This window comes from Salmo salar, chromosome 12, assembly GCF_965601325.2.
Source record: "Salmo salar chromosome 12, fSalSal1, whole genome shotgun sequence".
NCBI lineage: Eukaryota > Metazoa > Chordata > Actinopteri > Salmoniformes > Salmonidae > Salmo > Salmo salar.
In genome coordinates this window covers 33,615,895-33,641,114 of record NC_138302.1, presented here as the reverse complement: position 1 = coordinate 33,641,114, position 25,220 = coordinate 33,615,895, and the positions used below count along the sequence as shown (strand labels likewise).

General features: G+C 43.3%; 1 protein-coding gene across 1 annotated transcript; it reads right to left on the bottom strand.

The window, feature by feature from the left end:
- Nucleotides 1–11,247: 11,247 nt before the first annotated feature.
- Nucleotides 11,248–16,077, bottom strand: LOC106564973 (E3 ubiquitin-protein ligase TRIM39-like). The gene is made up of 2 exons (XM_014131526.3): nucleotides 15,952–16,077; nucleotides 11,248–13,061 (listed from the first exon to the last, which is right to left on the bottom strand). The coding sequence occupies exon 2, from the start codon at nucleotides 13,057–13,059 to the stop codon at nucleotides 11,359–11,361; it is 1,701 nt and encodes a 566-aa protein (XP_013987001.1). The 5' UTR covers nucleotides 13,060–13,061; nucleotides 15,952–16,077; the 3' UTR covers nucleotides 11,248–11,358.
- Between the last annotated feature and the right edge of the window lie 9,143 nt (nucleotides 16,078–25,220).

Genomic DNA, 25,220 nt, shown 5'->3' with positions numbered 1-25,220 from the left:
TGATTGAGAGCCATACCAGGCCAACAAAGAAATACACAACATAGAAAAACCATAGAAATACAAAACATAGAACAATACCCAAAAACCACAGGTCACATAAAACAAACACCCCTCTTACATAAGAACATATCCCAACAAACCCCGAACCACATAAAACAAACACCCCCTTGTCACGAGTGTCGTAGGGTAGAGACCAAGACGCAGCGGGAAAATGTATACTCATTTTCTTTTTTTATGGTGAAGAAGGAAAACACATACAACGTATATAAAAACAAAACGAACTTGACAGCCTCGTCAGGCAAAACAGCTAAACAAGAACAATCTCCCACAAAACCCCATGAAAAACAAACTCCTAATTATAGGACCCTCAATCAGAGGCAACAATAACCAGCTGCCTCCAATTGAAGGTCCAACCCCAATTAACTAAACATAGAAATACAAAAGACTAGATAGAACATAGAAATATACTAACATAGAACAATGACTAACAAACCCCGGACTAATAAATCAAATACCCCTCTACCTAAACACCTATACAAAACACACCCCGAACCACATAAAACAAACACCCCTCTGCCAGGTCCTGACCAAACTACAATAACAAATAACCCCTTTACTGGTCAGGACGTGACAATGGGATCAAATTTGGTTTATATTCAAACTTGGGCTGACTAGGACAACTAGACTTTTTCAAACCCAAATTATTAACTGGAATTAATCAATTAACACAGTAGCTGACGTAGACTGTGAATAAATGTTTTATTGTCCAATCGTGTTGCTTTTTTCTGTGCCTGTGTATAGGAGACCCCCCTTCTTTAAAATATAATTCATATGAACAAGTACAAGGTTGCTGCAGTTTCACAGGGTTTTCATCCTCCCCAAGGCCAGGAGTTTTTCCAGGAGTTTTTTTTTAAAATCATGTGACCTGTGACCTACAAAACCTCTGGTCCCATCATAGCTCATATTAAACCTTTTTACAACAGATTAATCACGTCATACAGTATACGGTCTGGAGTTTTACCTGGTTAGGTTACCAGATCAGGAAATACTACAGGCCCCAGATCCCCCCACCCCCCACCACACTCGATTTGACTGTAAGCTGTTATGCATGGAAATTATCTGGAGGCATTGTGTGTTAATGTGTGATCTTTAGATATGAAGTATGAATATTGAATGTTTATCTTGGATGCCCCTCCACTAACCTACTCAATGATGTGCAAATCGGTTCAGACAAGTTTTATTTGTAGAGAAAATGAAATTGCAAGATGGAGATGCCAAAAGGCAGAATAGTATCTTAAATTCATTCCTTATCAGAAGACAAATGTTGCTCCAAGTGCTAAAATGACATGACAGGGGATGTTTAACATAGCAGTTGCATAGCTATCAGACTATAGTCCCTGTTTTTGGTATAGGGCTACAGCGGCGGCATCAATATTTAAACATGCACCTATTATGGGGGCTGAGTCACTGGCTTACTAGTGCTCTTCAATGCTGTCCTTAGAAGGGGTGAGTCACTTCGTGCCAGGCTTTTTTCCCTATACTTGAGTTCAGTGGGTTGAGTCACTGACGTGATCGTCTGTCGAAGAAGCTTGGACCTTCTTTTTTGATATTTTCAGTGGTATTGTTAACAAACATGCCTCCATAAAGAATATGAGAATTAAAAACAGGTTCAGCCCCTGGTTCGACCGTAATCTTGCAGAGTCACTCCACCTCAAGAATTGCATTTGGCGAAGGGCTCCGCACACGCATATTCAGGCTGACTGGCTCTCGTTCAGGCAAATGAGAAATAAGTGCACTCAGGCTATCTGGAAGGCCAAAGTGAGTTACTTTAAGGAGCAGTTCTCTCTCTGTGGGTCTAACCCCAAGAAGTTCTGGAAAACGGTTAAAGACCTGGAGAATAAACCCTCCTCCTCACAGCTGCCCATGTCCCTTAAAGTTGATGATGTGGTTGTTACTGACAAGAAGCACATGGCTGAGCTTTTTAAACACCACTTCATTAAGTCAGGATTCCTATTTGACTCAGCCATGCCTCCTTGCCTGTTCAACATTTCCTCATCTCCCACCCCTTCTAATGTGACTATCCTTGATGCTTCTCCCTCTTTTTCCCCTGCCCCGCTACAAAGTTTCTCCCTGCAGGCAGTCACTGAGTCCGAGGTGCTAGAGGAGCTCCTGAAACTTGACCCCAAAAATCCATCTGGGTCAGATGGTTTAGACCCTTTCTTCTTTAAGGTTGCTGCCCCTATCATCACCAAGCCTATCTCCACCTTTTTTAACCTGTCTCTCCTTTCTGGGGAGGTTCCCATTGCTTGGAAGGCATTCACTGTTCATCCTTTATTTAAAGGGGGAGATCAAGCTGATCCTAACTGTTATAGGCCTATTTCTATTTTGCCCTGCTTATCAAAAGCATTGGAAAAACTTGTCAATAATCAACTGACTGGATTTCTTGATGTCTATTGTATTCTCTCTGGTATGCAATCTGGTTTCCGCTCAGGTTATGGATGTGTCACTGCAACCTTAAAGGTTGCAGTGAGGGGAACGGCACCTCCGTACCTTCAGGCTCTGATGAGGCCCTACACCCAAACAAGGGCACTGCGTTCATCCACCTCTGGCCTGCTCGCCTCCCTACCTCTGAGGAAGCACCGTTCCCGCTCAGCCCAGTCAAAACTGTTCGCTGCTCTGGCACCCCAATGGTGGAACAAGCTCCCTCACGACGCCAGGACAGCGGAGTCAATCACCACCTTCCGGAGACACCTGAAACCCCACCTCTTTAAGGAATACCTAGGATAGGATAAAGTAATGCTTCTAACCCCCCCTTAAAATATTTAGATGCACTATTGTAAAGTGGTTGTTCCACTGGATATCATAAGGTGAATGCACCAATTTGTAAGTCGCTCTGGATAAGAGCGTCTGCTAAATGACTTAAATGTAAATGTAAAATGTTAAAGGTCTTCAATGATGTCACCGTTGCCCTTGATTCTAAGCAATGTTGTGCTGCACTTTTGCCTTATGGCAAGGTGCTCCATCATGCTGGAAAAGGCATTGTTCGTCATCAAACTGTTCCTGGATGGTTGGGAGAAGTTGCTCTCGGAGGATGTGTTGGTACCATTCTTTATTCATGGCTGTGTTCTTAGGCAAAATTGTGAGTGAGCCCACTCCCTTGGCTGAGAAGCAACCTCACTCATGAATGGTCTCAGGATCCTTTACTGTTGGCATGACACAGGACTGATGGTAGCGCTCACCTTGTCTTCTCAAGACAAGCTTTTTTCCGGATGCCCCAAACAATCGGAAAGGGGATTCATCAGAGAAAATTACTTTACCCCAGTCCTCAGCAGTCCAATCCCTGTACCTTTTGCAGAATATCAGTCTGTCCCTGATGTTTTTCCTGGAGAGAAGTGGCTTCTTTGCTGCCCTTCTTGACACCAGGCCATCCTCCAAAAGTCTTCGCCTCACTGTGCGTGCAGATGCACTCACACCTGCCTGCTGCCATTCCTGAGCAAGTTCTGTACTGGTGGTGCCCCGATCCCGCAGCTGAATCAACTTTAGGAGACGGTCCTGGCGCTTGCTGGACTTTCTTGTGCGCGCTGAAGCCTTCTTCACAACAATTGAACCGCTCTCCTTGAAGTTCTTGATGATCCGATAAATGGTTGATTTAGGTGCAATCTTACTGGCAGCAATATCCTTGCCTGTGAAGCCCTTTTTGTGCAAAGCAATGATGACGGCACATGTTTCCTTGCAGGTAACCATGATTGACAGAGGAAGAACAATGATTCCAAGCACCACCCTCCTCTTGAAGCTTCCAGTCTGTTATTCGAATGCAATCAGCATGACAGAGTGATCTCCAGCCTTGACCTAGTCAACACTCACACCTGTGTTAATGAGTGAATCGCTGACATTATGTCAGCTGGTCCTTTTGTGGCAGGGCTGAAATGCATTGGAAATGTTTTTGGGGAATTCAGTTCATTTGCATGGCAAAGAGGGACTTTGCAATTCATCTGATCATTCTTCATAACATTCTGGAGTATATGCAAATTGCCATCATACAAACTGAGGCAGCAGACTTTGTGAAAATTAATATTTGTGTCATTCTAAAAACTTTTGGCCGTGACTGTACTCTTATAATCTCCACCTGGCACAGCCAGAAGAGGACTGGCCACCCCTCAGAGCCTGGTTCCTCTCTAGGTTTTTTCGTAGGTTCCTGCCTTTCTAGGGAGTTTTTCCTGGCCACCATGATCAAATCAAATTGTATTTGCCACATGCACCGAATACAACAGGTGTAGACCTTAGAGTGAAATGCTTACTTACAAGCCAATTATTCTAGATGATTCTTTTTTTTTTTGGGGGGGGGGGGGGGATTCTGTATAAGCACTTTGTGCCATTGTCACGGCCCCTCTGCAGTGCAGGGGCGGTTCCTCCTGCAGGCAGAGGAGGGTTGTTTGTGATTGGAGCTGGCGTGATTGGAGCCACCTGGGCTCAGGGTAACTGCTTCACTAACCACTCTCTCTCTCTCTCTCTCTCTCTCCCCTGCTCCTCCAGGTATGATCCTGTTTTGTTTGTTCCTTTGTAGGTTTACTTAGTTTCCACTCAGTCGTGTAAACACACACACACACAGATTCATGCATCCATGCACCTTACCTACACCCTACATTATGACATTTCCACACCTCATTCCTTTTTCTTTGTTTAAAGTTAATCGTTTTTTGGTTTATAATAAAGAACCTTTTGATTGGCCAATACCTGTTGTTCATGTCCCCTCATTTTTGCCACAGGCTATGAGCCGGCCTGTGACACCATCTACTGATGTAAAAACGGCTTTATAAATACATTTGATTGTGTGAATCGCTGTGCTAACAGGAAATAAGCAGCAAGCAAAACAACACTCTCTACACCCTGACAGATAACCTTCATGACTCATGTTGGTGTTGGAGGGAATTCAAATGAAGATCTAATCATTTAATGTACGCTGTTTAGAATCGATTTAGCTCTGGAACGGAGACAGTCTAAGACATTTACAGACATAAGACTCTCAAAGGCCAAGGCACTCTGAGCCTGTGGGGCGTGGGCATTGGGCACACACACTACTACACCACTGACAGGACAAGAGTGTTTGTGTGTGTGTCTGAACGCCTTTAGTTCGTCTGCATGTGAGTGTCCGTGGTGATGCGTGCTATGCTTGTGACTCCTGTTTTTCTCTGTGTGTGTTTGTATGCTTGAGTCAGCGTTGGTGTATGCATGTGCCTATTTCTATATAAGTTTCTGTGTGTGTGCGTGTATGCATGCGTGTGACTCTACAGCAGCAGTCAGATGGCCTGGCTGCCAGTCTGCGTTGGCCCTAATGGTATGTGACAGGGACAGATCCGTTATGCCACATACCATGTTATTGGGCCCGTCACATCTCTGCCAAGGGCACGCACGACGAGCTGCCCTGGTTGATTAGCTTGGAAACAGCCAGAACATTCCGGAAAGAAGAGGTTTATCCTCCTCACTACTGCTCAGCCTCGGCCCAAATTCTCCTGATGCACAGGTACTGTGTTTAGTCATAGCATCTTTATCACCGAGCAAGGATGAGCCACCTCAATTTGTTGTTTCTGATGAAATCAGTCTAATGAAAAAGTTGAAAGGCAAGCAGATGCCATAGGCACACTCTTTAATGTTAACCGGCTATGACAGCAGACATTCAGCCAGTGCTAAGCTGAAATAAACAGAATGATTTGGTTGTCTGTGTTTGAACCATAATTACACAGTCCCCCGCTTGCTATGATCAGTATCACGGTATGTGACGGTGTGTGTTATTGTACACCAGGAAATGATTTGTTTAAAAAGCAGCAGGTTATCCTCGTAAGGGCCATTATGCAGTGAAGTCAACTATATGCAAGCAGTAGGAGAGCCCACTTACAGCATGGCCATAAGAGCCCTCTTGTATGTGTGATTGTAGTAAGTAATCTCTGTGTAGGTGATATTGTGCAATTCACCCTACATTGCTGACCCACATTGCATTATATTCCACCTAGTCCAATAACAAAAAGAACACCATTGCTGTTCAGCCTTACCTTTAAAAAATATGTTCATACTCAAACCCAGACACACAACCGCAACAACTCAATTCCTTGAAAATGCTGCTCCATTTCTGCAGTCCTTGCCCTCTGACTCATATAACAGAATCCTGGGCAGATCTCAACCACTGTTACAGTAACCTAGCTTAAATAAACACAATCTTTCAGAGTCAAACTCAGACACAAGACCCCAACAATCAATTCCTCGGCAGAAGTCCTTCTCTTCTTCTGCAGTGCCCCCTGATTCAGGTAACATAACTTGGTCCATTCTCCACCAGTGTTTCAGTGACCTAAATGAGATCCCAATTAACAACAAGGACAGGTAGGCTCTGACCCAGAAACCCACATCTAATGTGTTTGTCACCCAACCCTTATCAGGCTCACTGTGCTGCATTACAATTACATTTTCCCTATTAAGTGGGCTTGACAGATGGGTCACCTTCACCGCAGTTCACTTTGTGGTGGAACTGAACCATTATCATTCTAATGTGTGTGGAATTGTTAGGCATTCTACTGTATGGTGTGGGCTGTTATGTTATATTATGGGTCAGTTAGACAAGGTGTGGTCAGACTTTTCATATACAGTGCCTTCAGAAAGTATTCACACCTCTTGACTTTTTCCACATTTTGTTGTGTGACAAGGTGGGATTAAAAGGGATTTAATTGTTATTTTTTTGGTCAAATATCTACACAAAATACTCTGTCATATTAGCATTTATACTTTTTTTTAACACTAATATACAGTATCTTAATTACATAAGTATTCAACCCCCTGAATCAATACATGTTGGAATCACCTTTGTGTAACGGCTGTCGTCGGAATGAGACCAAAGCGCAGCGTGGAAAGTGTTCATGATGTTTTATTTTCACCAAAAAAACACTCAAACAAAAATAACAAAATGAAACGAAAGCGCACAGTTCTGTCAGGTACAGATACAAAACAGAAAACAACCTCCCACAAAACTCAGGTGGAAAACAGGCTGCCTAAGTATAATTCCCAATCAGAGACAACGATAGATAGATAGATAGATAGATAGATAGATAGATAGATAGATAGATAGATAGATAGATAGATAGATAGAAGGGGGGGGGCAACAATAGATAGCCACTGATTGGGAACCACACTCGGCTCAAAAACAAAGAAATAGAAAACATAGGTATTCCCACCCGAGTCACAACCTGACCTAACCAAACATAGAGAAAAAATAAGATCTCTAAGGTCAGGGCTTGACACTTTGGCAGTGATTACAGCTGTGAATCTTTCTGGGTAAGTCTCTAAGAGCTTTGCACACCTGAATTGTACAATATTTGCACATTATTATTTTTACAATTCTTCAAGCTCTGTCAAGTTTGTTGGTGATCATAGCTAGACAACCATTTTCAAGTCTTGCCATAGATTTTCAAGCCAATTTAAGTCAAAACTGTAACTAGGCCACTCAGGAACATTCAATGTCATCTTGGTAAGCAACTCCGTTGTATATTTGGCATTGTGTTTTAGGTTATTGTCCTGCTGAAAGGTGAATATGTCTCCCAGTGTCTGGTAGAAAGCAGACAACCAGGGGTCTCATTTATAAAACTGTTCTTAGATTTATACTTGAACTTAGTCGTAAGATCATTTCCGACAGTGTGCTTACGTTCGATTCATAAAAGATACTAAGCATAAAAAACCTTGCTTACGCAGGTTTTAAAAAGCCCATTTGATCTATAAATCTCAAATGAACTTTAAACTGATGGCACCTGCCCTTCAGCAGTCTGATGGTGCGCTCCACAACCGACCTTGTTCTGCTGTTAGGGGACCGGCAAAGAGGGTGAAAGCCACGTTTTCAGTGGATAACCCCGGTCACCTAATAGGGTAAAACCGTTGTGTTACATTCTTTTGCATGGTTAATAGGCTATTATACACTTTAAAAAAAATAACTTACGGAGAAGCCACCCGCCTCCACTCTCACCAGCTTCTAGACGCAGGCCTACTCTGCTGTGCAACAGAATGAATGAGTGGTGCGTATTCCCTGGCCACTTGGAGCATACATTGAGTAGTCGCATACGGGCATCACAGCTGATCTGAACATTCAATGAATGGAAATTCTTCCTGTTAAAATATACATGTTCATCTACAGGCAGTGTGCGTAAGGCAATACGCGTGCAGTCAACTAGACCTATGACCCCTGGGAAATTAAATGAGCGCACAAACTCGGCTTTGACACTTGCCTGTTCGTCAGCTGTAAATGGGAAACTAATGTATTTCATGGACAATACGTGTAGAATCGCCTCGATCACTTGTGGCAGGATGCGGCTGAATGATGGCTGTGATATACCCGACCTGTCACTCATTTCCCTCTGGAATGTCCCAGTAGCGAGGAATCCAAGAGTGGACAGTACTTGGACAGATACGGGTATGGCATGATTACAGCGTGTCTTCCTTTCCAGATTAGGGGCTAAATCCACGTACAAATCTAACAGAACATTTCTTGGGAGACGATAGTGATGTATAAGCCATGGATCATCATGCGTAAAAAAGTCATTCCGGTCTCTGAAAACTCTCTCCCTTCTAAAAGCACGGTTTTCAATGTCTTCCAATAACGCAAGAACAGCCATGGTTACTTTTTCTAATTTGACACACTATTTATAGAACATCCATCCTGTTTTTAATTCAAAACACCTAGCGTCTGGCAATTAATTCCTCACACCTTTAATTGATTATTCCTAACAAATTGTTCATAAAGCTAAAGCAAAGTTCACCACATGCTTGGACGTATCTGCGTCCCAATCTGCAATGCCCCTACATAACCAGCATGAAAATCACTCATGTCAAGTCTAGACTTTGCGTAGAGATAAGATCATTTCCAGGTCAAAGTAAGGTTTTATAAATAACTACTTATACGTGGTATTCTACGTAAGTCAGACTTAAGATCAAAATTGATCGTAAATCAGTTTTATAAATGAGGCCCCTGGTTTGCCTCTTGGATTTTGCATGTGCTTAACTCTATTCCGTTTATTTTTATCCTAAAAAACTCTCTAGTCCTTGCCTATGACAGGCATACCCATAAAATGATGTAGACACCACCATGCTTGAAGATATGAAGAGTGGTACTAAGTGATAATATAACGCTTGAAGTTAATTCTTTGCAGTTTTATTTTAGTGCCTTACTGAAAACAGGAGCATGTTTTGGAATATTTTTTCTGTACAGGCTATTGTGGAGTAAATACAATGTTGTTGATTCATCCTCAGTTTTCTCCGATCACAGCCATTAAATTCTGTAACTGTTTTAACTTTAACATTGGCCTCATGGTGAAATCCCTGAGTGTTTTTTTCCTCTCCAGTTTCGGAAGGACGCCAGTATCTTTGTAGATACACTGGGTGTAGTGATACACCATCCAAAGTGTAATTAATAACTTCACCATGCTCAAAGGAGCATTCAGTGCCTACTTTAAAAAATGTTTTTTACCCATCTACCAACAGGGGCCCTTCTTTGTGAGGCATTGGAAAACCTCCATGGTCTTTGTGGTTGAATCTATGTTTGAAATTGACTGCTCGACTGAGGGACATTACAGATAATTGTATGCGTGGGGTACAGAGATGAGATAGTCATTCAAAAATCATGTTAAACACCATCAATGCAACTTATTATGTGACTTGTTACAGTTTTACTCCTGAACTTATTTAAGCTTGCCATAACAAAGGGGTTGAATACATATACATAGTCAAGACATTGCAAATGTTCATTTTTTAATCATTTGTAAAAAATTCTAAAAACATAATTACATTTTGACATTATGGGGTATTGTGTGTAGGCCAGTGACGGAAAATCAAATGTTAATACATTTTAAATTCCATCTGTAACACAACAAAATGTGGAAAAAATCAAGGGGTCTCAATACTTTCTGAAGGTACATTAAGCCTGGCACAAAGCCACATCAGTGTCCATAACCTGCATATTTTTTTGTATTTCAAATACTTTAGGTGTGATTGATTTAGCTAACATTCAATGTGTCAGGTGACTAGTTTGCCCTTTTGAATCTATTCCCATTGGTTCCAATGTGCCGGGAAGGCTAAAATGCACCTCAAGTAAATTTGACCCAGGCTTGTACCACATACATATGAGCTGAGATTATCATGTGCATGACAACTATAAAAAAGAGCTCTCAATCTACATGAAATAAATCACTTAAGCCTATGCATCTCATCACAAAAATGTGTCCAGACAGTCAGTGGCATATCGCAGTTTTCCAAGGCACTACAGAGGGTAATGCGAATGGCCCACTACTTCACTGTGGCCTAGCTTCCTGCCATCCAGGACCTCTATACCAGGCTGTGTCAGAGGAAGGCCCTGAAAATTGTCAAAGACTCCAGCCATAGACTGTTCTCTCTGCTGCCACATGGCAAGCGGTACCGGAGCGCCAAATCTAGGTCCAAGAGGCTTCTAAACAGCTTCTACCCCCAAGACATAAGACTCCTGAACATCTAATCAAATGGCTACCCAGACTATTCTCAACATCACTGCCACTCTCTGTTGTCATCTATGCATAGTCACTTTAATTTACTCTACCTACATGGTCATACTACCTCAACAAACCGGTGCCCCCGCACATTGACTCTGTACCAGCTTCCCCCTGTATATATTGTTTTTTACTGCTCCTATTTAATTACTTGTTACTTTTATCTCTTTTTCTTATCTGTATTTTTTGAAACTGCACTGTCGGTTAGTGCCTCGTAAGTAAGCATTTCACTGTAAGGTCTACACCTGTTGGATTCAGCGCGTGTGACAAATACATTTTTATTTTATTTTACAATGAGGCTTAGAGAATTTAGCATTTTTAAAGATAATTCACTGCTATTCTACACATTTTGCCATGAGGCTGAGAGAAAATGTTGCAGTTTTACATCTAATTTCCTGTAATTCTAAACATTTTGGCCATGGCTTATGACGTGTTCATATGCTATATGGGGAGAAGGGGTTTGGGGCCCCCAGAGCCCGTGGGCCACCCGCCTTGCGGGAGATGCACACCTGCTTGCTGTTCCTGTCAGACCAGATCGGATCAGTTCAATTAGCAATGCCAGGAATGATGTTCCCCACTCTCCTTTGACATGTTCCTTCAGCCATCAATCCAACATACAGAGACAGATCAACACACACAGTTCAGGGAAGTACAGTACTTTTTCTTTATTTTCACAAGAAAAATGAGAGAAACCATTGCATTGATACATTTATACCTTGAGATTAGCTACATCAGAGTACACACAATTTACAGGAACGAAGGCCAGAATTACTAAGTCACTGTATCCTCAGCCTAAAAAAAAAACAAGCAACTATTTGTTTATATCGACTGACACCCCTAGCACTGGGCCAGTCATGTGACTGACAGGAGAGATGACCAGCGGAGCTATGTTTCTTTTACCATCAGGATACCCACAGTTGAAGTATGGATAGAGTTTCTCAGTGAATTTGTAGCCAGTGAAAGAGCAGATGTGAGATCTGGCTGTGGCATCCACGTCATAAATGGAGACCCGACCCTCCTCATAATCCACAAACACCCCCACCTTCTGGGGCTTCTTTTTCAGGTGGTGGTGTACTTTGGGGTCATTAGGCACATAGTCATTATTTGTATCCAGGCCAAAAGTCCAGAGTCCATCCTCAGGGCTCAGTGGTAACCACCCCTGCCTATTGATCGACTCAGTGACCACTCCTAATTCCCATTCAGTCTTCCCCTTCACCTGTACCTCAAAGTAAGATTTCCCTGAGGAGAACCCTTCCTTCCCTAGGACACTGTATGTATAAGTAAACCTCTTTGGGTTCCTCAAGAAATTCTGTGATTGGTCCCCACACCTCACTTGTTTCCCATCCACGGACAGGATTAGTTCAGGATGTGCTGTATCAGGGTCCAGAGTCACATCCATTGCATACTGCTGAATCTTCTTTGTCTTAGCTTCACACAACGTCCTCAGCTCATTCTCCATCTCATTATGAAATCTCTTTACCTTACTCATCAGTTTGTCCTCCAGCTGAGATACAGCTCTTTTCATGTACCCCATGCGCAGGTGGCTTTGAACACTGATCTCAGACCAGTCCTTGGTCTTTACTGGGAGACACCAGGATGGGGAGCTCTGGAGGAGTTGGAGATGGTCCTCATTGTGTGGGAGCTGCCCCAGCTCAGAGCTTATCCTCTTCAGCTCAGTGATTTCTTGCTCCAGTTCTTTAATAAGACCTTCACCCCACCTCTCTGCAGCTTCTTGCTTCTGCTCAACCACACCAATGAGCTCAGCCTTAAATTTCTCAATGGAGTGAACTAGAGCGGTGAATACCTGCACTTTGCCAGATATATCCATCTCAGTGTGTCTCTTGCTGAGATCTACTGAGTGTTTGATCTCCTTGACCTTCCGTAGACGCTCCTGAATCATCTGCTTCACTTTTGCTTCTGTCTTCGCAAGCTGAGCCTTCCTTTGGTCACATTCTTCTTCCAGAGGTACGCTGTTGTGAGCCTTGTGGTCAGTCTCAGAGCAGAACTGACACACACATGTCTGGTCAGTCCTACAGAACAGCTCGAGGAGTTTGTTGTGCTTCTTACATACCCTGTCTTCAAGGTTCTTTACAGGGTTGATGAGTTGGTGTCTCTTCAGGGCTGGGGCTATCTGATGATGCTCCAGATGAGTGTCACAGTACGAGGTCAGACAAATGAGGCAGGATTTCAGAGCCTTGCGCTTCCTGCCAGTGCAGACATCACAGACCACTTCTCCAGGCTCTGCAGCGGAATCCTCTCTGTTTCTCACTCTCAATTCCTTAAAATGTTCTGCAACTCCTTTGAGTGTTCTGTTGATATCTGGTTCAGGTCTGCTGTGGAATATCTTGTTACACAGGGGACACTGGCACAGATTTGTGCTATCCCAGTATCCTTTGATACAGGCCTTGCAGAAGTTGTGTCCACACGGGATGGAGACTGGGTCAGTAAACACATCCAGACAGATAGCGCACTGGAACTGCTCTTCAGACAGGAGACTGCTGGGGGATATCATATCTGGAACACATAATGAACAGTTATTGGAATGAGTGAGCTTTGATAGCTTTGCTTACTAAACGTACAGTGACCTTCAGAAAGTATTCATACCCCTTGACTTATTCCACATTTTGTTGTGTTACAGCCTGACTTCAAAATGGATTCAATATAATTTTTTTCACACCCATCTACACACGATACTCCATAATGACAAAGTGAAAACATGTTTTTAGAAATGTTAGCACATTTATTGAAAATGAAATACAGAATGATCTAATTTACATAAGTATTCACACCCCTGAGTCAATACATGTTAGAATCACCTTTGGCAGCGATTACAGCTGTGAGTCTTTCTAGGTAAGTCGCTCAGAGCTTTGCACACCTGGATTGTACAATATTGGAACGTTATTATTTTTTAATTCTTCATGCTCTGTCAAGTTGGTTGTTGATCATTGCTCTACAGCCATTGTTATGTCTTGCCACAGATTTTCAAGCAGATTTAAGTCAAAACAGTAACTAGGTCACTCAAGAACATTCAATGTCATCTTGGTAAGCAACTCCGGTGTATATTTGGCATTGTGTTTTAGGTTATTGTCCTGCTGAAAGGTGAATTTGTCTACCAGTGTCTGTTGGAAAGCAGACTGAACCAGCTTTTCCGCTAGGATTTTGCTTGTGCTTAGCTCTATTCCATTTATTTTTATCCTAAAACACTCCCTAGTCCTTGCCGATGACAAGCATACCCATAACATGATGCAGCCACCACCATGGTTAAAAATATGAAGAGCGGTAGTCAGTGATGTGTTGTGTTGGATTTGCTCCAAACATAACACTTTGTATTAAGGACATAAAGTTAATTTCTATGCCAATTTCTTTTGTGGTTTTACTTTAGGGACTTACTGCAAACAGGATGCATGTTTTATAATATTGTGGAGTAACTACAATGTTGTTGATCCATCCTCATTTTTTTTCTATCACAGCTATTAAACTCTGTAACTGTTTTAAAGTCACTATTGGCTTCATGGTGAAATCCCTGAGCGGTTTCCTTCCTCTCCAGCAACTGAGTTAGTTGGGAAGAATGCCTGCATCTTCATAGTGACTGGGTTTATTGATACACCATGCTCAAAGGGATATACAATGTCTGCTTTTTTTATTTTCACCCATGTACCAATAGGTTCCCTTCTTTGCTAGGCATTGGAAAACCTCCCTGGTCTTTGTGGTTGAATCTATGTTTGAAATTGTCACGCCTACTCCTGCTCCCTCTCTCCAGCACTCAACGTCGCCGGTCTACTAACCACTGGTCCTGGCAACCCACGTTGCACACACCTGGCAACCATCATTGCAGGAAACTTTATTGACCTGACCCTCACCTCCTCCCCAAAGTTAACATCATACCCGCTCCCCTCTCCTTTTCCTGTCCAAGCACTGGATATGCGACCACTGGGATCCGACACAATTACGCATGTCACAGCACCACTCTCCCTCACCGTGGGACCCAAGCACCAGGAAAGCCTTCCCTTCCTCATCATCACCACTCCCGTACACAAAGTCATCCTCGGCCTCCCGTGGCTACAACTTCATAACCCCATCATCTCCTGGTCAAAGATGAGAATCAACTCTTGGGGACCAGGATGCCGGAGGACCTGCTTTCCTGCACCTGTGGTTCCATGTCGGTGGAGTGTCCTCCAGCCCATTAATCGGTCCTCCCGTATCATTGGCCCCATGTTTTGGGACATAGATGTGGACATCTTCCAGGGTCTGGAGAGGGAATCCACTCCTGCCACCTGCCCTAAAGGGCACACAAAGCCCTCGCCGCTGGACACCCAGGTATCTCCCGCACCATCCAATCCCTCTCCAATAAATACTGGTGGCCCACCTTGGCGCAGGACGTCGCCCTCTATGTCAACTTATGTTCGGTATGTACTCAATCCAAATCTCCCGGCACGCTCCAACAGGGAAAATACTTCCCCTCAGCGGCCTTGGTCACATCTGTCCATAAACTTTGTAACGGATCGTCTCCTTTCTGATTGTTTTATCACTATTCTAGTTGTTGTTCACAGATTCTTCTCTCCGGACGACATTGTTTCCGTTGGGGGGGGGGGGGGTACTGTCCCTCCTTCTGGCGCTCGACGTCTCCGTTAGTACGCGCACCTGGCAACCATCATTGCGCACACCTGTTCCCCCATCGTTAAGCACACCTGGAATTCATCACCACCCTGATTACTCTCCCTTCATATAGCCCTCAGTAGCCTCAGTCATCAGGCAGGATTGGTTTAGTTACATTGGGTACGCTGCTCCTGTTTTGTATTTTCTTCATGTTAATTATTATTAAACTCACCTTCTGCACCTGCTTCCTGACTCCCTGCTTATACATTACAGAAATTCACTTTACTTCTGAACTTATTTAAGCTTGCCATAACAAAGGGGTTGAATACTTATTGATTCAAGACATTTCAGCTTTTCATTTTTAATTAATTTGTAAAACATTCTAAAAACATTATTCGACTTTGACATCCATTTCAAATGCTGTCTGTAACACAACAACATTTGGAAAAAAATCCAGGAGTGTGACTACTTTCTGAAGGCAGAGTAGTAATAACTGTAAATTCATTCAGAATTAGAGTAAATCAAATCAAATCAAATTTTATTGGTCACATACACAGCAGATGTTATTGTGAGTGTAACAAAACGCTTGTGCATCTAGTTCCAACCGTGCAGCAATATCTAACATGTAATCTAGCAATTCCACAACTACCCAATACACAGAAATCTAAGTAAAGGCATGGGATAACAATATATACATATAAATATACATGTAAATATATTTTGAATACAAATGAGTTTTTTTGCCTAAAGACAAACAAGTAAAAACAGGTGAGGACACAGAAAGGGCAGGGATTAACTCTTTACCCACCTTCGTTTGTGTGTATGAATGTGTCTGTGCGGACACTGTTTCTCCACCACTCTGGTCCTAGTAGTGCAGCTGTGTACAAAACCTCTGAAGATCAGACAAAATGAGACAAGATGTGTTACATTCCACTTCTATCAACTCTCTGATGCTCCTTTCCGTCAGTCGAGTGACAGAATACCTGATTGCAATGCTTTACTGTAAGTCTATACTTCCTGCTCGTGAAGTTAACCATTCATAGCTCATGCCCTTAAGTCATATCAATATACCTGTTCTTTAAAACCCTTTTGCACCATTCATGAAATGGCTTTACCTTTTGGGTATGAAAACCAGCTTTTAAAAGATGAGGGAAGGCTTACCCTTTTACACCAAAACTGTAATATGGTAAAAAAAATCTGGTAAAACAACTACTTCCCAGTTTCAGAAAAATAAAGAGGTTTATGGGTAGAAACAACAGGAAAGAATGACATAGTATAAAAACACTTATTTTTGACACGTAACCGATGTGTCAAGGTTGTTTGAGGAGATGAGGTGGGAGAGGATCATTGTTATGGTAAGGCGTGTCATCAAAAGGCTTCTGGATTAACGAGACATTGGCATCACTCCAGACCTGAACATGTAACCCATCCAGACTGTCATGTCTGTGTCATTCTGTTTGCACGTCCTGCCTCCCTTTTACACTGAAGGAATAAATATCCTGATCAATAATGAGAAAGCCAGTTGAGTGCTGAGTAATGAGAGATGCTGAGGAAGGAGGAAGTATCCTGTTTTTGATTTTTTTTCGGGGGTTTACTGGAAAATACTTCCTCTTTGCATTTGTAGATGTTGTTATGCAAAAATGTGTTTACAGTCAGTTGAGTCTTGCAGGGCTGTACAGGAGCCACATAGCTACAACTGTCAGTCAGAATTTTCTGACTAAACCTGTTTTGATTACCTCATGAAAGGTGCAGGAACAATGTTTTTTTCTGCAGTAGGCCTCCCCCCATTGTGGGTATGCTTGAACACTGTCCTCCTAACCTGATTGTAAGAAAGAATACAATCCTCTGGCCACTCTCAGAAGACTCAGAAATTCTCCTTTGTTTGCTGCTCATTTACAGCTTGACATCACCTCAGATAATAAAACCTCCAGTCTCCAGTATCCTTCCCCTCTATACTCTACCATCACCATACAGTCTGATGTATTTCAGCACGGCTTTGTCAGTTTGCCTTTAAACTGACAGGTACTTGACCCACAAACGCTTGAGGCATTTTGGCGAAGCTGTCAGGAGTCCTTTATGCAGTCAGAACCACCAAGTTATAGTGGATTTCCATACAATAGGTGGCCATTTACTGATAATGAATTGAAGTAATATTATAGTCGGTCAAAGGAGACATTTGAATAGAGTTACTCTTGCAGTCCATTGGCATTGTAGTGTATTAATATGTTTTTCTCAGTGAACAGATGTCAGGATTATATGTTGTCCTTCACACTGTAAAGTATTAATCATACCAGTCGGATTGTTGTACTTACGTATGGGGGAAAGTGATCACAATTGGCATGCACATAAACGTTAATTAAGGGAGTTTCGTATATGAACAAGTGTGTGTGTGTGTGTGTGTGTGCGTGTGCGTGTGCGTGCGCACGTGCGTGTATGGTTGCTGGCCCCACTTCTGAAATTCTCTGTAAAAATCCGCAAGAGACATGACAACTAATCCTAATAAATAAAATTAATTAAATAAATAAATAAATAAATAACTGCTGCAATGTGTTCTCTGCATCCCTGATTCCTGATTCCTGACTCCCAAACCTCATTGCTGGCCAGAAAAAGCCACAACAATAAGAACGCGATGTACACGGGCAGAGAACCGTGAAACCACTCTCAATACCGCCACAATGGTTGAATCAACGTTGTTTCTACCTCATTTCAAATGCCGTGAAACCAACGTGGAAAAGACGTTGAATCGACTTCTGTGCCCAGTGGGTATGTTGAACCTTCTCACCTTACCTTTCAATCAAAACCTCCTGTCTAGATGAATCAGTATCTGGCTCATATTGTCTAGAAAATAAGTCACTGTGAAATTGTGTGTTCCCAAATAAAAATGCAGATTTAGATATTACCCTGCTTTGAGTTGAAGGGAGCCATCCTTTCGAATTAGCCTTCCCACACAGTCCTGCACATGTATATTATCTGACAGGTAGGTAGGGAGAGGCTGGGCGCAGGCCTGGGAAACTGTGGCCTCCAGACACCCACGTGCTAAGAAATTACATTGGCATGGTCACATGCTGCTCACACACACAACCCTCTGCCGCTTCGGGAACTAACGTCACTTCTTGTGACGCAGGCTCGCGCAGCATCTAACAAATATGGGTAGTGTGTGTATGCTAATCTATGCTGCTCTGTCTCTTTCGCTCTGGTCGTACTGTAGTGGTCTTAGTCTGGACTTAGTCTGGTCCACTGAAACACGAGCTGAACCACTGTTAGGTTAGCAGGTCACCTTCGAAGTTGGATTTGTGACTCGTCCAATGACTGTTAAGAAGTCTACAGTTGCGTTTCTCTGAACGCTGCACTATTCTATTACCTTCGTTCCTTCTCCATAGTTCTTCTCCAATAGCCCCAGAGCCTTATCCAATCCCACTGAAAGTCCTGGAGTTGAACCAAAAGACACAGCCAGGAGCCTTGTCTCGTCATCATTACTGACAACGGGCCAAGTGCTACAGTGAAATCCACATTGTCAAACTGACTGCTTATTATTTTAGGCCAATAATATGTAAATATGCTATTGTTGATATGTTAGGATGGGAAATGGGACCTGTCGGGTTGAAATGTCATTAGTGACTCCCACCTCCCTCTTCAGGGCCACTTTACTAAACCTGCGGTGTCAGAAAATGGCAAAAAGAAAGTCAGGTGAAATGGTTTCAATCACATAAAGGGCTTCTTTGCCATGGTCTTGTCTAAATAGACGAGTCCAACTGCAGTTTGTGCACCTTGAACATAGAGGTGTGCCAAGGTTGCGTGTGTGTGTGTGTGTGTGTGTGTGTGTGTGTGTGTGTGTGTGTGTGTGTGTGTGTGTGTGTGTGTGTGTGTGTGTGTGTGTGTGTGTGTGTGTGTGTGTGTGTGTGTGTGTGTGTGTAGGTGGCAGACTGACGGAAGACTTGGTAAGAGGATGCCAGGTGGAGCAGATGTGTCCTCTTACCCAGAAAGCAGCTTGACTAGTCATCCAAGTCCCAGAGCAATGCATGCTAATGAAAGCCTGCTGCTGACTAAATGTTCCCCCACACTCAGTATTCAACACTCAATTGGCTTTCACATGAGGCAGACTTTGTGTCATTGAATGACTTGTCAGGAATTTGATCCCTTCTTGACCCATTTTAAGTGTTCCCATAGTTTACATTACAGCTGTATGGAATTGCACTGTAAATACGTACATTGGCTTCACAAATTAGATGAAAGTAAATACATAGGTAAATGCATTCTAAATGATGCAATTGGCAACCAATGATCTAACCCAAAAGAGGTGAGGTAGATGGCAGAATACTGACAAATTTGGACCACCATTGGATGCAAGACTCAAGTCACACCACATATTCTCTTATGAAACATATCGTCTTTGACAACGAGGTTCACCAACAGCACGCCTTAAACCAAGCTTACAAAGAGATTAAACATCCAGAACGATTTTCTGTGCTCCCCACCGGGTTGGCTGACCAGCGGCTGTGTCCTCACAGCGGGGGAAGAGCGTTAACAGGCACCATGCTGGGTACAGATCAAACACACTGTCTTCATCTATCTATCTATCTATCTATCTATCTATCTATCTATCTATCTATCTATCTATCTATCTATCTATCTATCTATCTATCTATCTATCTATCTATCTATCTATCTATCTATCTATCTATCTATCTATCTATCTATCTATCTATCTATCTATCTATCTATCTATCTATCTATCTATCTATCTATCTATCTATCTATCTATCTATCTATCTATCTATCTATCTATCTATCTATCTATCTATCTATCTGCCCCAGAAAATCACCCCCATCCATCTACCTCCACTACCTACTTCCCCTCGCCTACATACAGTATCTGTCTCCCTCCTCCCTCTCACCAACATTACTCTCCACTCTGGCTCCGATCATGGCTTTGTGAGACTATTCTCCGTCATGTGGTTAAGGCCTAAGAGGGAAAAATGCCTGGCAGCGGGTTTGAATTAGACAGCTGTTTGCTCTGTTGCGGTCGAACCCACCTCTATCTCAAAGTTCTTACAGTCCTCTTTATCAGCCCTTTACTTATTCACCAATCACACCTGTCTCTGTGAGCACCTCCCACGAATGAAAGTTGAATTAGCCAACTGTGTGCTGTGTCTTGCTGTGTCTCTCCCTCCATCCCACTCAGAGTTATTACCATAGAAACAGAATCATTCTAGTTCTGTGTTTATTACAATCCTCATCATCAGCCCTTCACTCATTCTCCAATCACACCTGTCAATCCACCTGTCACAACGTGATGAAGAGCTTCACTATGGCATTTCAGTGATTGGCAAAAAGCCACAGTGGATCCCTGTGACAATGAAGGTCCCATCCCTCATGTCCCTCCATTTGTCCCCCAGGAAAATAGAAGCAATCAGGCCCCATGTGCCAATGCACAGGACATAATACACCGATGGAAATCAATCTGAGGGATTACAGTAATAGCTGTACATCCACTTGTGAGCTGGCCCTGGGATTACCTTTCTTACCGTTGTCCTCAGAAGGCATCCTTTGGAAGGAAGTAGGGGTGTCTGTGGAAATTGTAGATCAAATTTGTAGAGACAGAGGAGCCTGCTAAAACCTGTGAATGGATTGCATTTCAATTGGTTCAGGGGAATGTGATCTGGGTGTGAACATGGTGGTGTCGAGACATCAGAAGGAGTCAGGGGAACGTGATGTGGTGTGAACATGGTGGTGTAGAGACATCAGAAGGAGTCAGGGGAACGTGATCTGGGTGTGAACATGGTGGTGTAGAGACATCAGAAGGAGTCAGGGGAACGTGATGTGGTGTGAACATGGTGGTGTAGAGACATCAGAAGGAGCCAGGGGAACGTGATGTGGTGTGAACATGGTGGTGTAGAGACATCAGAAGGAGTCAGGGGAACGTGATGTGGTGTGAACATGGTGGTGTCGAGACATCAGAAGGAGCCAGGGGAACGTGATGTGGGTGTGAACATGGTGGTGTCGAGACATCAGAAGGAGCCAGGGGAACGTGATGTGGTGTGAACATGGTGGTGTAGAGACATCAGAAGGAGCCAGGGGAACGTGATGTGGGTGTGAACATGGTGGTGTCGAGACATCAGAAGGAGCCAGGGGAACGTGATGTGGGTGTGAACATGGTGGTGTAGAGACATCAGAAGGAGTCAGGGGAACGTGATGTGGGTGTGAACATGGTGGTGTAGAGACATCAGAAGGAGCCAGGGGAACGTGATGTGGGTGTGAACATGGTGGTGTAGAGACATCAGAAGGAGCCAGGGGAAGTGATAGCTCAGCTGCCTGCTGTGATACAGGGCTAACTTCATGTATGGGTTTGAGTCCCGGGTTACATCCCAAATGGCACAGTATTCCCTTTATACATAGGACCCTGGTCAAAAGTAGTGCACTACTTTAGGACACAATGGAGCACTCCATGCTGCTTATAGCTGTAATTAAAATATAATCTAAAACCACTAACAAGTCCCTTGTTGTTGTCATCAAGTGCAAGTCTTTGATGGAGGCTTGGAAGCTTGCTGCAATGCATACATAATCTAGTATAGTTTGTGTGAGCATTTTATACCAGCCGTGTATACAATGCCTGAATGAAGTAAATATATAGGAAAAGGTAACCCCTGTGGATATAATCACTGCAATATAGTTCTCGGTTAACCAATTACCAATTACCGTATTATCTCCCTTCTCTAGTGGACTTCATTTCTGCATGCTCCGTCATGAAACAAATAGACAAACCAGTCAGGTATTCTACAAGATTAAATGAATGAATAAATCACCCTTTTCTATACTGTAGGAATGCATCCTCCTTTCTTTCCCGTATCCCCTGAAAGCACCTATTGATCCCTTACTACAGCACCATCAGAAGACCAGGGGTGTGTCCGACGTGGCAACAGGATGCCCTAGCTCTGATCAACAGGATGCCCTAGCTCTGATCAACAGGATGCCCTAGCTCTGATCAACAGGATGACCTAGCTCTAATCAACAGGATGACCTAGTTCTGATCAACAGGATGCCCTAGCTCTGATCAACAGGATGCCCTAGCTCTGATCAACAGGATGCCCTAGCTCTGATCAACAGGATGCCCTAGCTCTGATCAACAGGATGGCCTAGCTCTAATCAACAGGATGCCCTAGCTCTAATCAACAGGATGCCCTAGTTCTGATCAACACGATGCCCTAGCTCTGATCAACACGATGCCCTAGCTCTAATCAACAGGACGCCCTAGTTCTGATCAACAGGATAACCTAGTTCTGATCAACAGGATGCCCTAGCTCTGATCAACAGGATGCCCTAGCTCTGATCAACAGGATAACCCTAGCTCTGATCAACAGGATGCCCTAGCTCTGATCAACAGGATGCCCTAGTTCTGATCAACAGGATGCCCTAGTTCTGATCAACAGGATGCCCTAGCTCTAATCAACAGGATTCCCTAGCTCCGATCAACAGGATGCCCTAGTTCTGATCAACAGGATGCCCTAGCTCTGATCAACAGGATGCCCTAGTTCTGATCAACAGGATGCCCTAGTTCTGATCAACAGGATGCCCTAGCTCTGATCAACAGGATGCCCTAGTTCTGATCAACAGGATGCCCTAGCTCTGATCAACAGGATGCCCTAGTTCTGATCAACAGGATGCCCTAGTTCTGATCAACAGGATACCCTAGTTCTGATCAACAGGATGCCCTAGTTCTGATCAACAGGATGCCCTAGCTCTGATCAACAGGATGCCCTAGTTCTGATCAACAGGATGCCCTCGTTCTGATCAACAGGATACCCTAGTTCTGATCAACAGGATGCCCTAGCTCTGATCAACAGGATGCCCTAGTTCTGATCAACAGGATGCCCTAGCTCTGATCAACAGGATGCCCTAGCTCTGATCAACAGGATGCCCTAGTTCTGATCAACAGGATGCCCTAGCTCTGATCAACAGGATGCCCTAGTTCTGATCAACAGGATGCCCTAGCTCTGATCAACAGGATGCCCTAGCTCTGATCAACAGGATGCCCTAGCTCTGATCAACAGGATGCCCTAGTTCTGATCAACAGGATGCCCTAGTTCTGATCAACAGGATGCCCTAGCTCTGATCAACAGGATGCCCTAGCTCTGATCAACAGGATGCCCTAGCTCTGATCAACAGGATGCCCTAGCTCTGATCAACAGGATGACCTAGCTCTGATCAACAGGATGCCCTAGTTCTGATCAACAGGATACCCTAGTTCTGATCAACAGGATGCCCTAGTTCTGATCAACAGGATGCCCTAGTTCTGATCAACAGGATGCCCTAGTTCTGATCAACAGGATGACCTAGTTCTGATCAACAGGATGCCCTAGCTCTGATCAACAGGATACCCTAGTTCTGATCAACAGGATGCCCTAGTTCTGATCAACAGGATGCCCTAGTTCTGATCAACAGGATGCCCTAGCTCTGATCAACAGGATGACCTAGCTCTGATCAACAGGATGCCCTAGCTCTGATCAACAGGATACCCTAGTTCTGATCAACAGGATGCCCTAGTTCTGATCAACAGGATGCCCTAGTTCTGATCAACAGGATGCCCTAGCTCTGATCAACAGGATGCCCTAGTTCTGATCAACAGGATGACCTAGCTCTGATCAACAGGATGCCCTAGCTCTGATCAACAGGATGCCCTAGCTCTGATCAACAGGATGCCCTAGCTCTGATCAACAGGATGCCCTAGTTCTGATCAACAGGATGCCCTAGCTCTGATCAACAGGAGAGCATCAGTGTGCATATCACATATGAATACATGAACCACTTTTCTTTCCTGTGGCTCTGATACCCTGGAATGTCTTACCTCAGAAATGCTTTAACAAGAAACCCATGGTAGCTCAAAATATCCTCATCACGTACCCTTCACTCCTCCTCCCCTCTGTATATTTTGTCAATACTTTTTTGTAATCATTTATGATTATTTGTGTACTTGATTGACATTTTACTGCATTGTTAGGAGTAAGTAACATAAGCATTTCACAGAACCCGCTATAACATCTGCTAAACTGTGTACGTAACCAATCAACTTTGATTAGATTTGTATATCCCCCTCTTTCTCACTCTCCTTCGAACAGATAGAGGGGAGAACCACAGAACTGTCCATCACTCAATACAGGTTAGCATTAAGACTGGATATGAATGATAACAAAGCTTCTAACTCAAAAATAATTAACACATGACTTATCAAATCAAACTGTATTGGTCACATAGACATATTTAGCAGATGTAATTGCGGGTACTCCTAGCTCCAACAGTGCAGTAGTATCTAACAAGTGACTATGTAGTGACTATATGATGATGGGTCCCGCTTTATTTGAAGTGCATCCTATGAAGCCTTCATATAGGCTTCATAAGCACAACAATAAGCACTACAATCCTCTACAACCGTATATCGTGCTCTATAAAGATTCACAATGTGTCATAACTGTGTGACATAACCATTTATTTGCTCACATTTATTCATATTTTATAGAGCATGAAATACGGTTGTAGATGATTTGTGACCCATTTATGCAGTGCTTATGAAGCCTATAAAAATGCTTTATGAAGCCTTCATAAGATGCACTTCAAATAAAGCGGGACCTGATGATGTACAGTATAGGCCTAATGACTATGTGTCATTGTCGGGTGTGTAGGTGGCAGGGAAGTCAGGCGCAGGAGAAACCAACTTGGTGTAACTGGAGTAGTTTAATTAAGATAAAACAAACTCCAAAAACCAACGTACATAAAAAATAACATGGGTAAAATAACCCGTCGCGCACCACTACACATAACCACAAACAATCTCTGACAAGGACATGAGGGGAAACAGAGGGTTAAGTACACAGCATGTAATGAATGGGATTGGAACCAGGTGTGTAGGAAGACAAGACAAAACCAATGGAAAATGACAAATGGATCAATGATGGCTAGAAGACCGGTGACGTCGACCGCCGAGCACCACGCGAACAAAGACGGGCATCGACTTCGGTAGAAGTCGTGACACTATTAGTCGTAAGAGGCCATGGATTAAATCTTAACATTTAAATGTTTTCTTCT

What these genes read in the sequence shown, in the direction of transcription:
- LOC106564973 (XM_014131526.3), bottom strand. Translation starts at nt 13,059, where the DNA reads ATGATATCCCCCAGCAGTCTCCTGTCTGAAGAGCAGTTCCAGTGCGCT.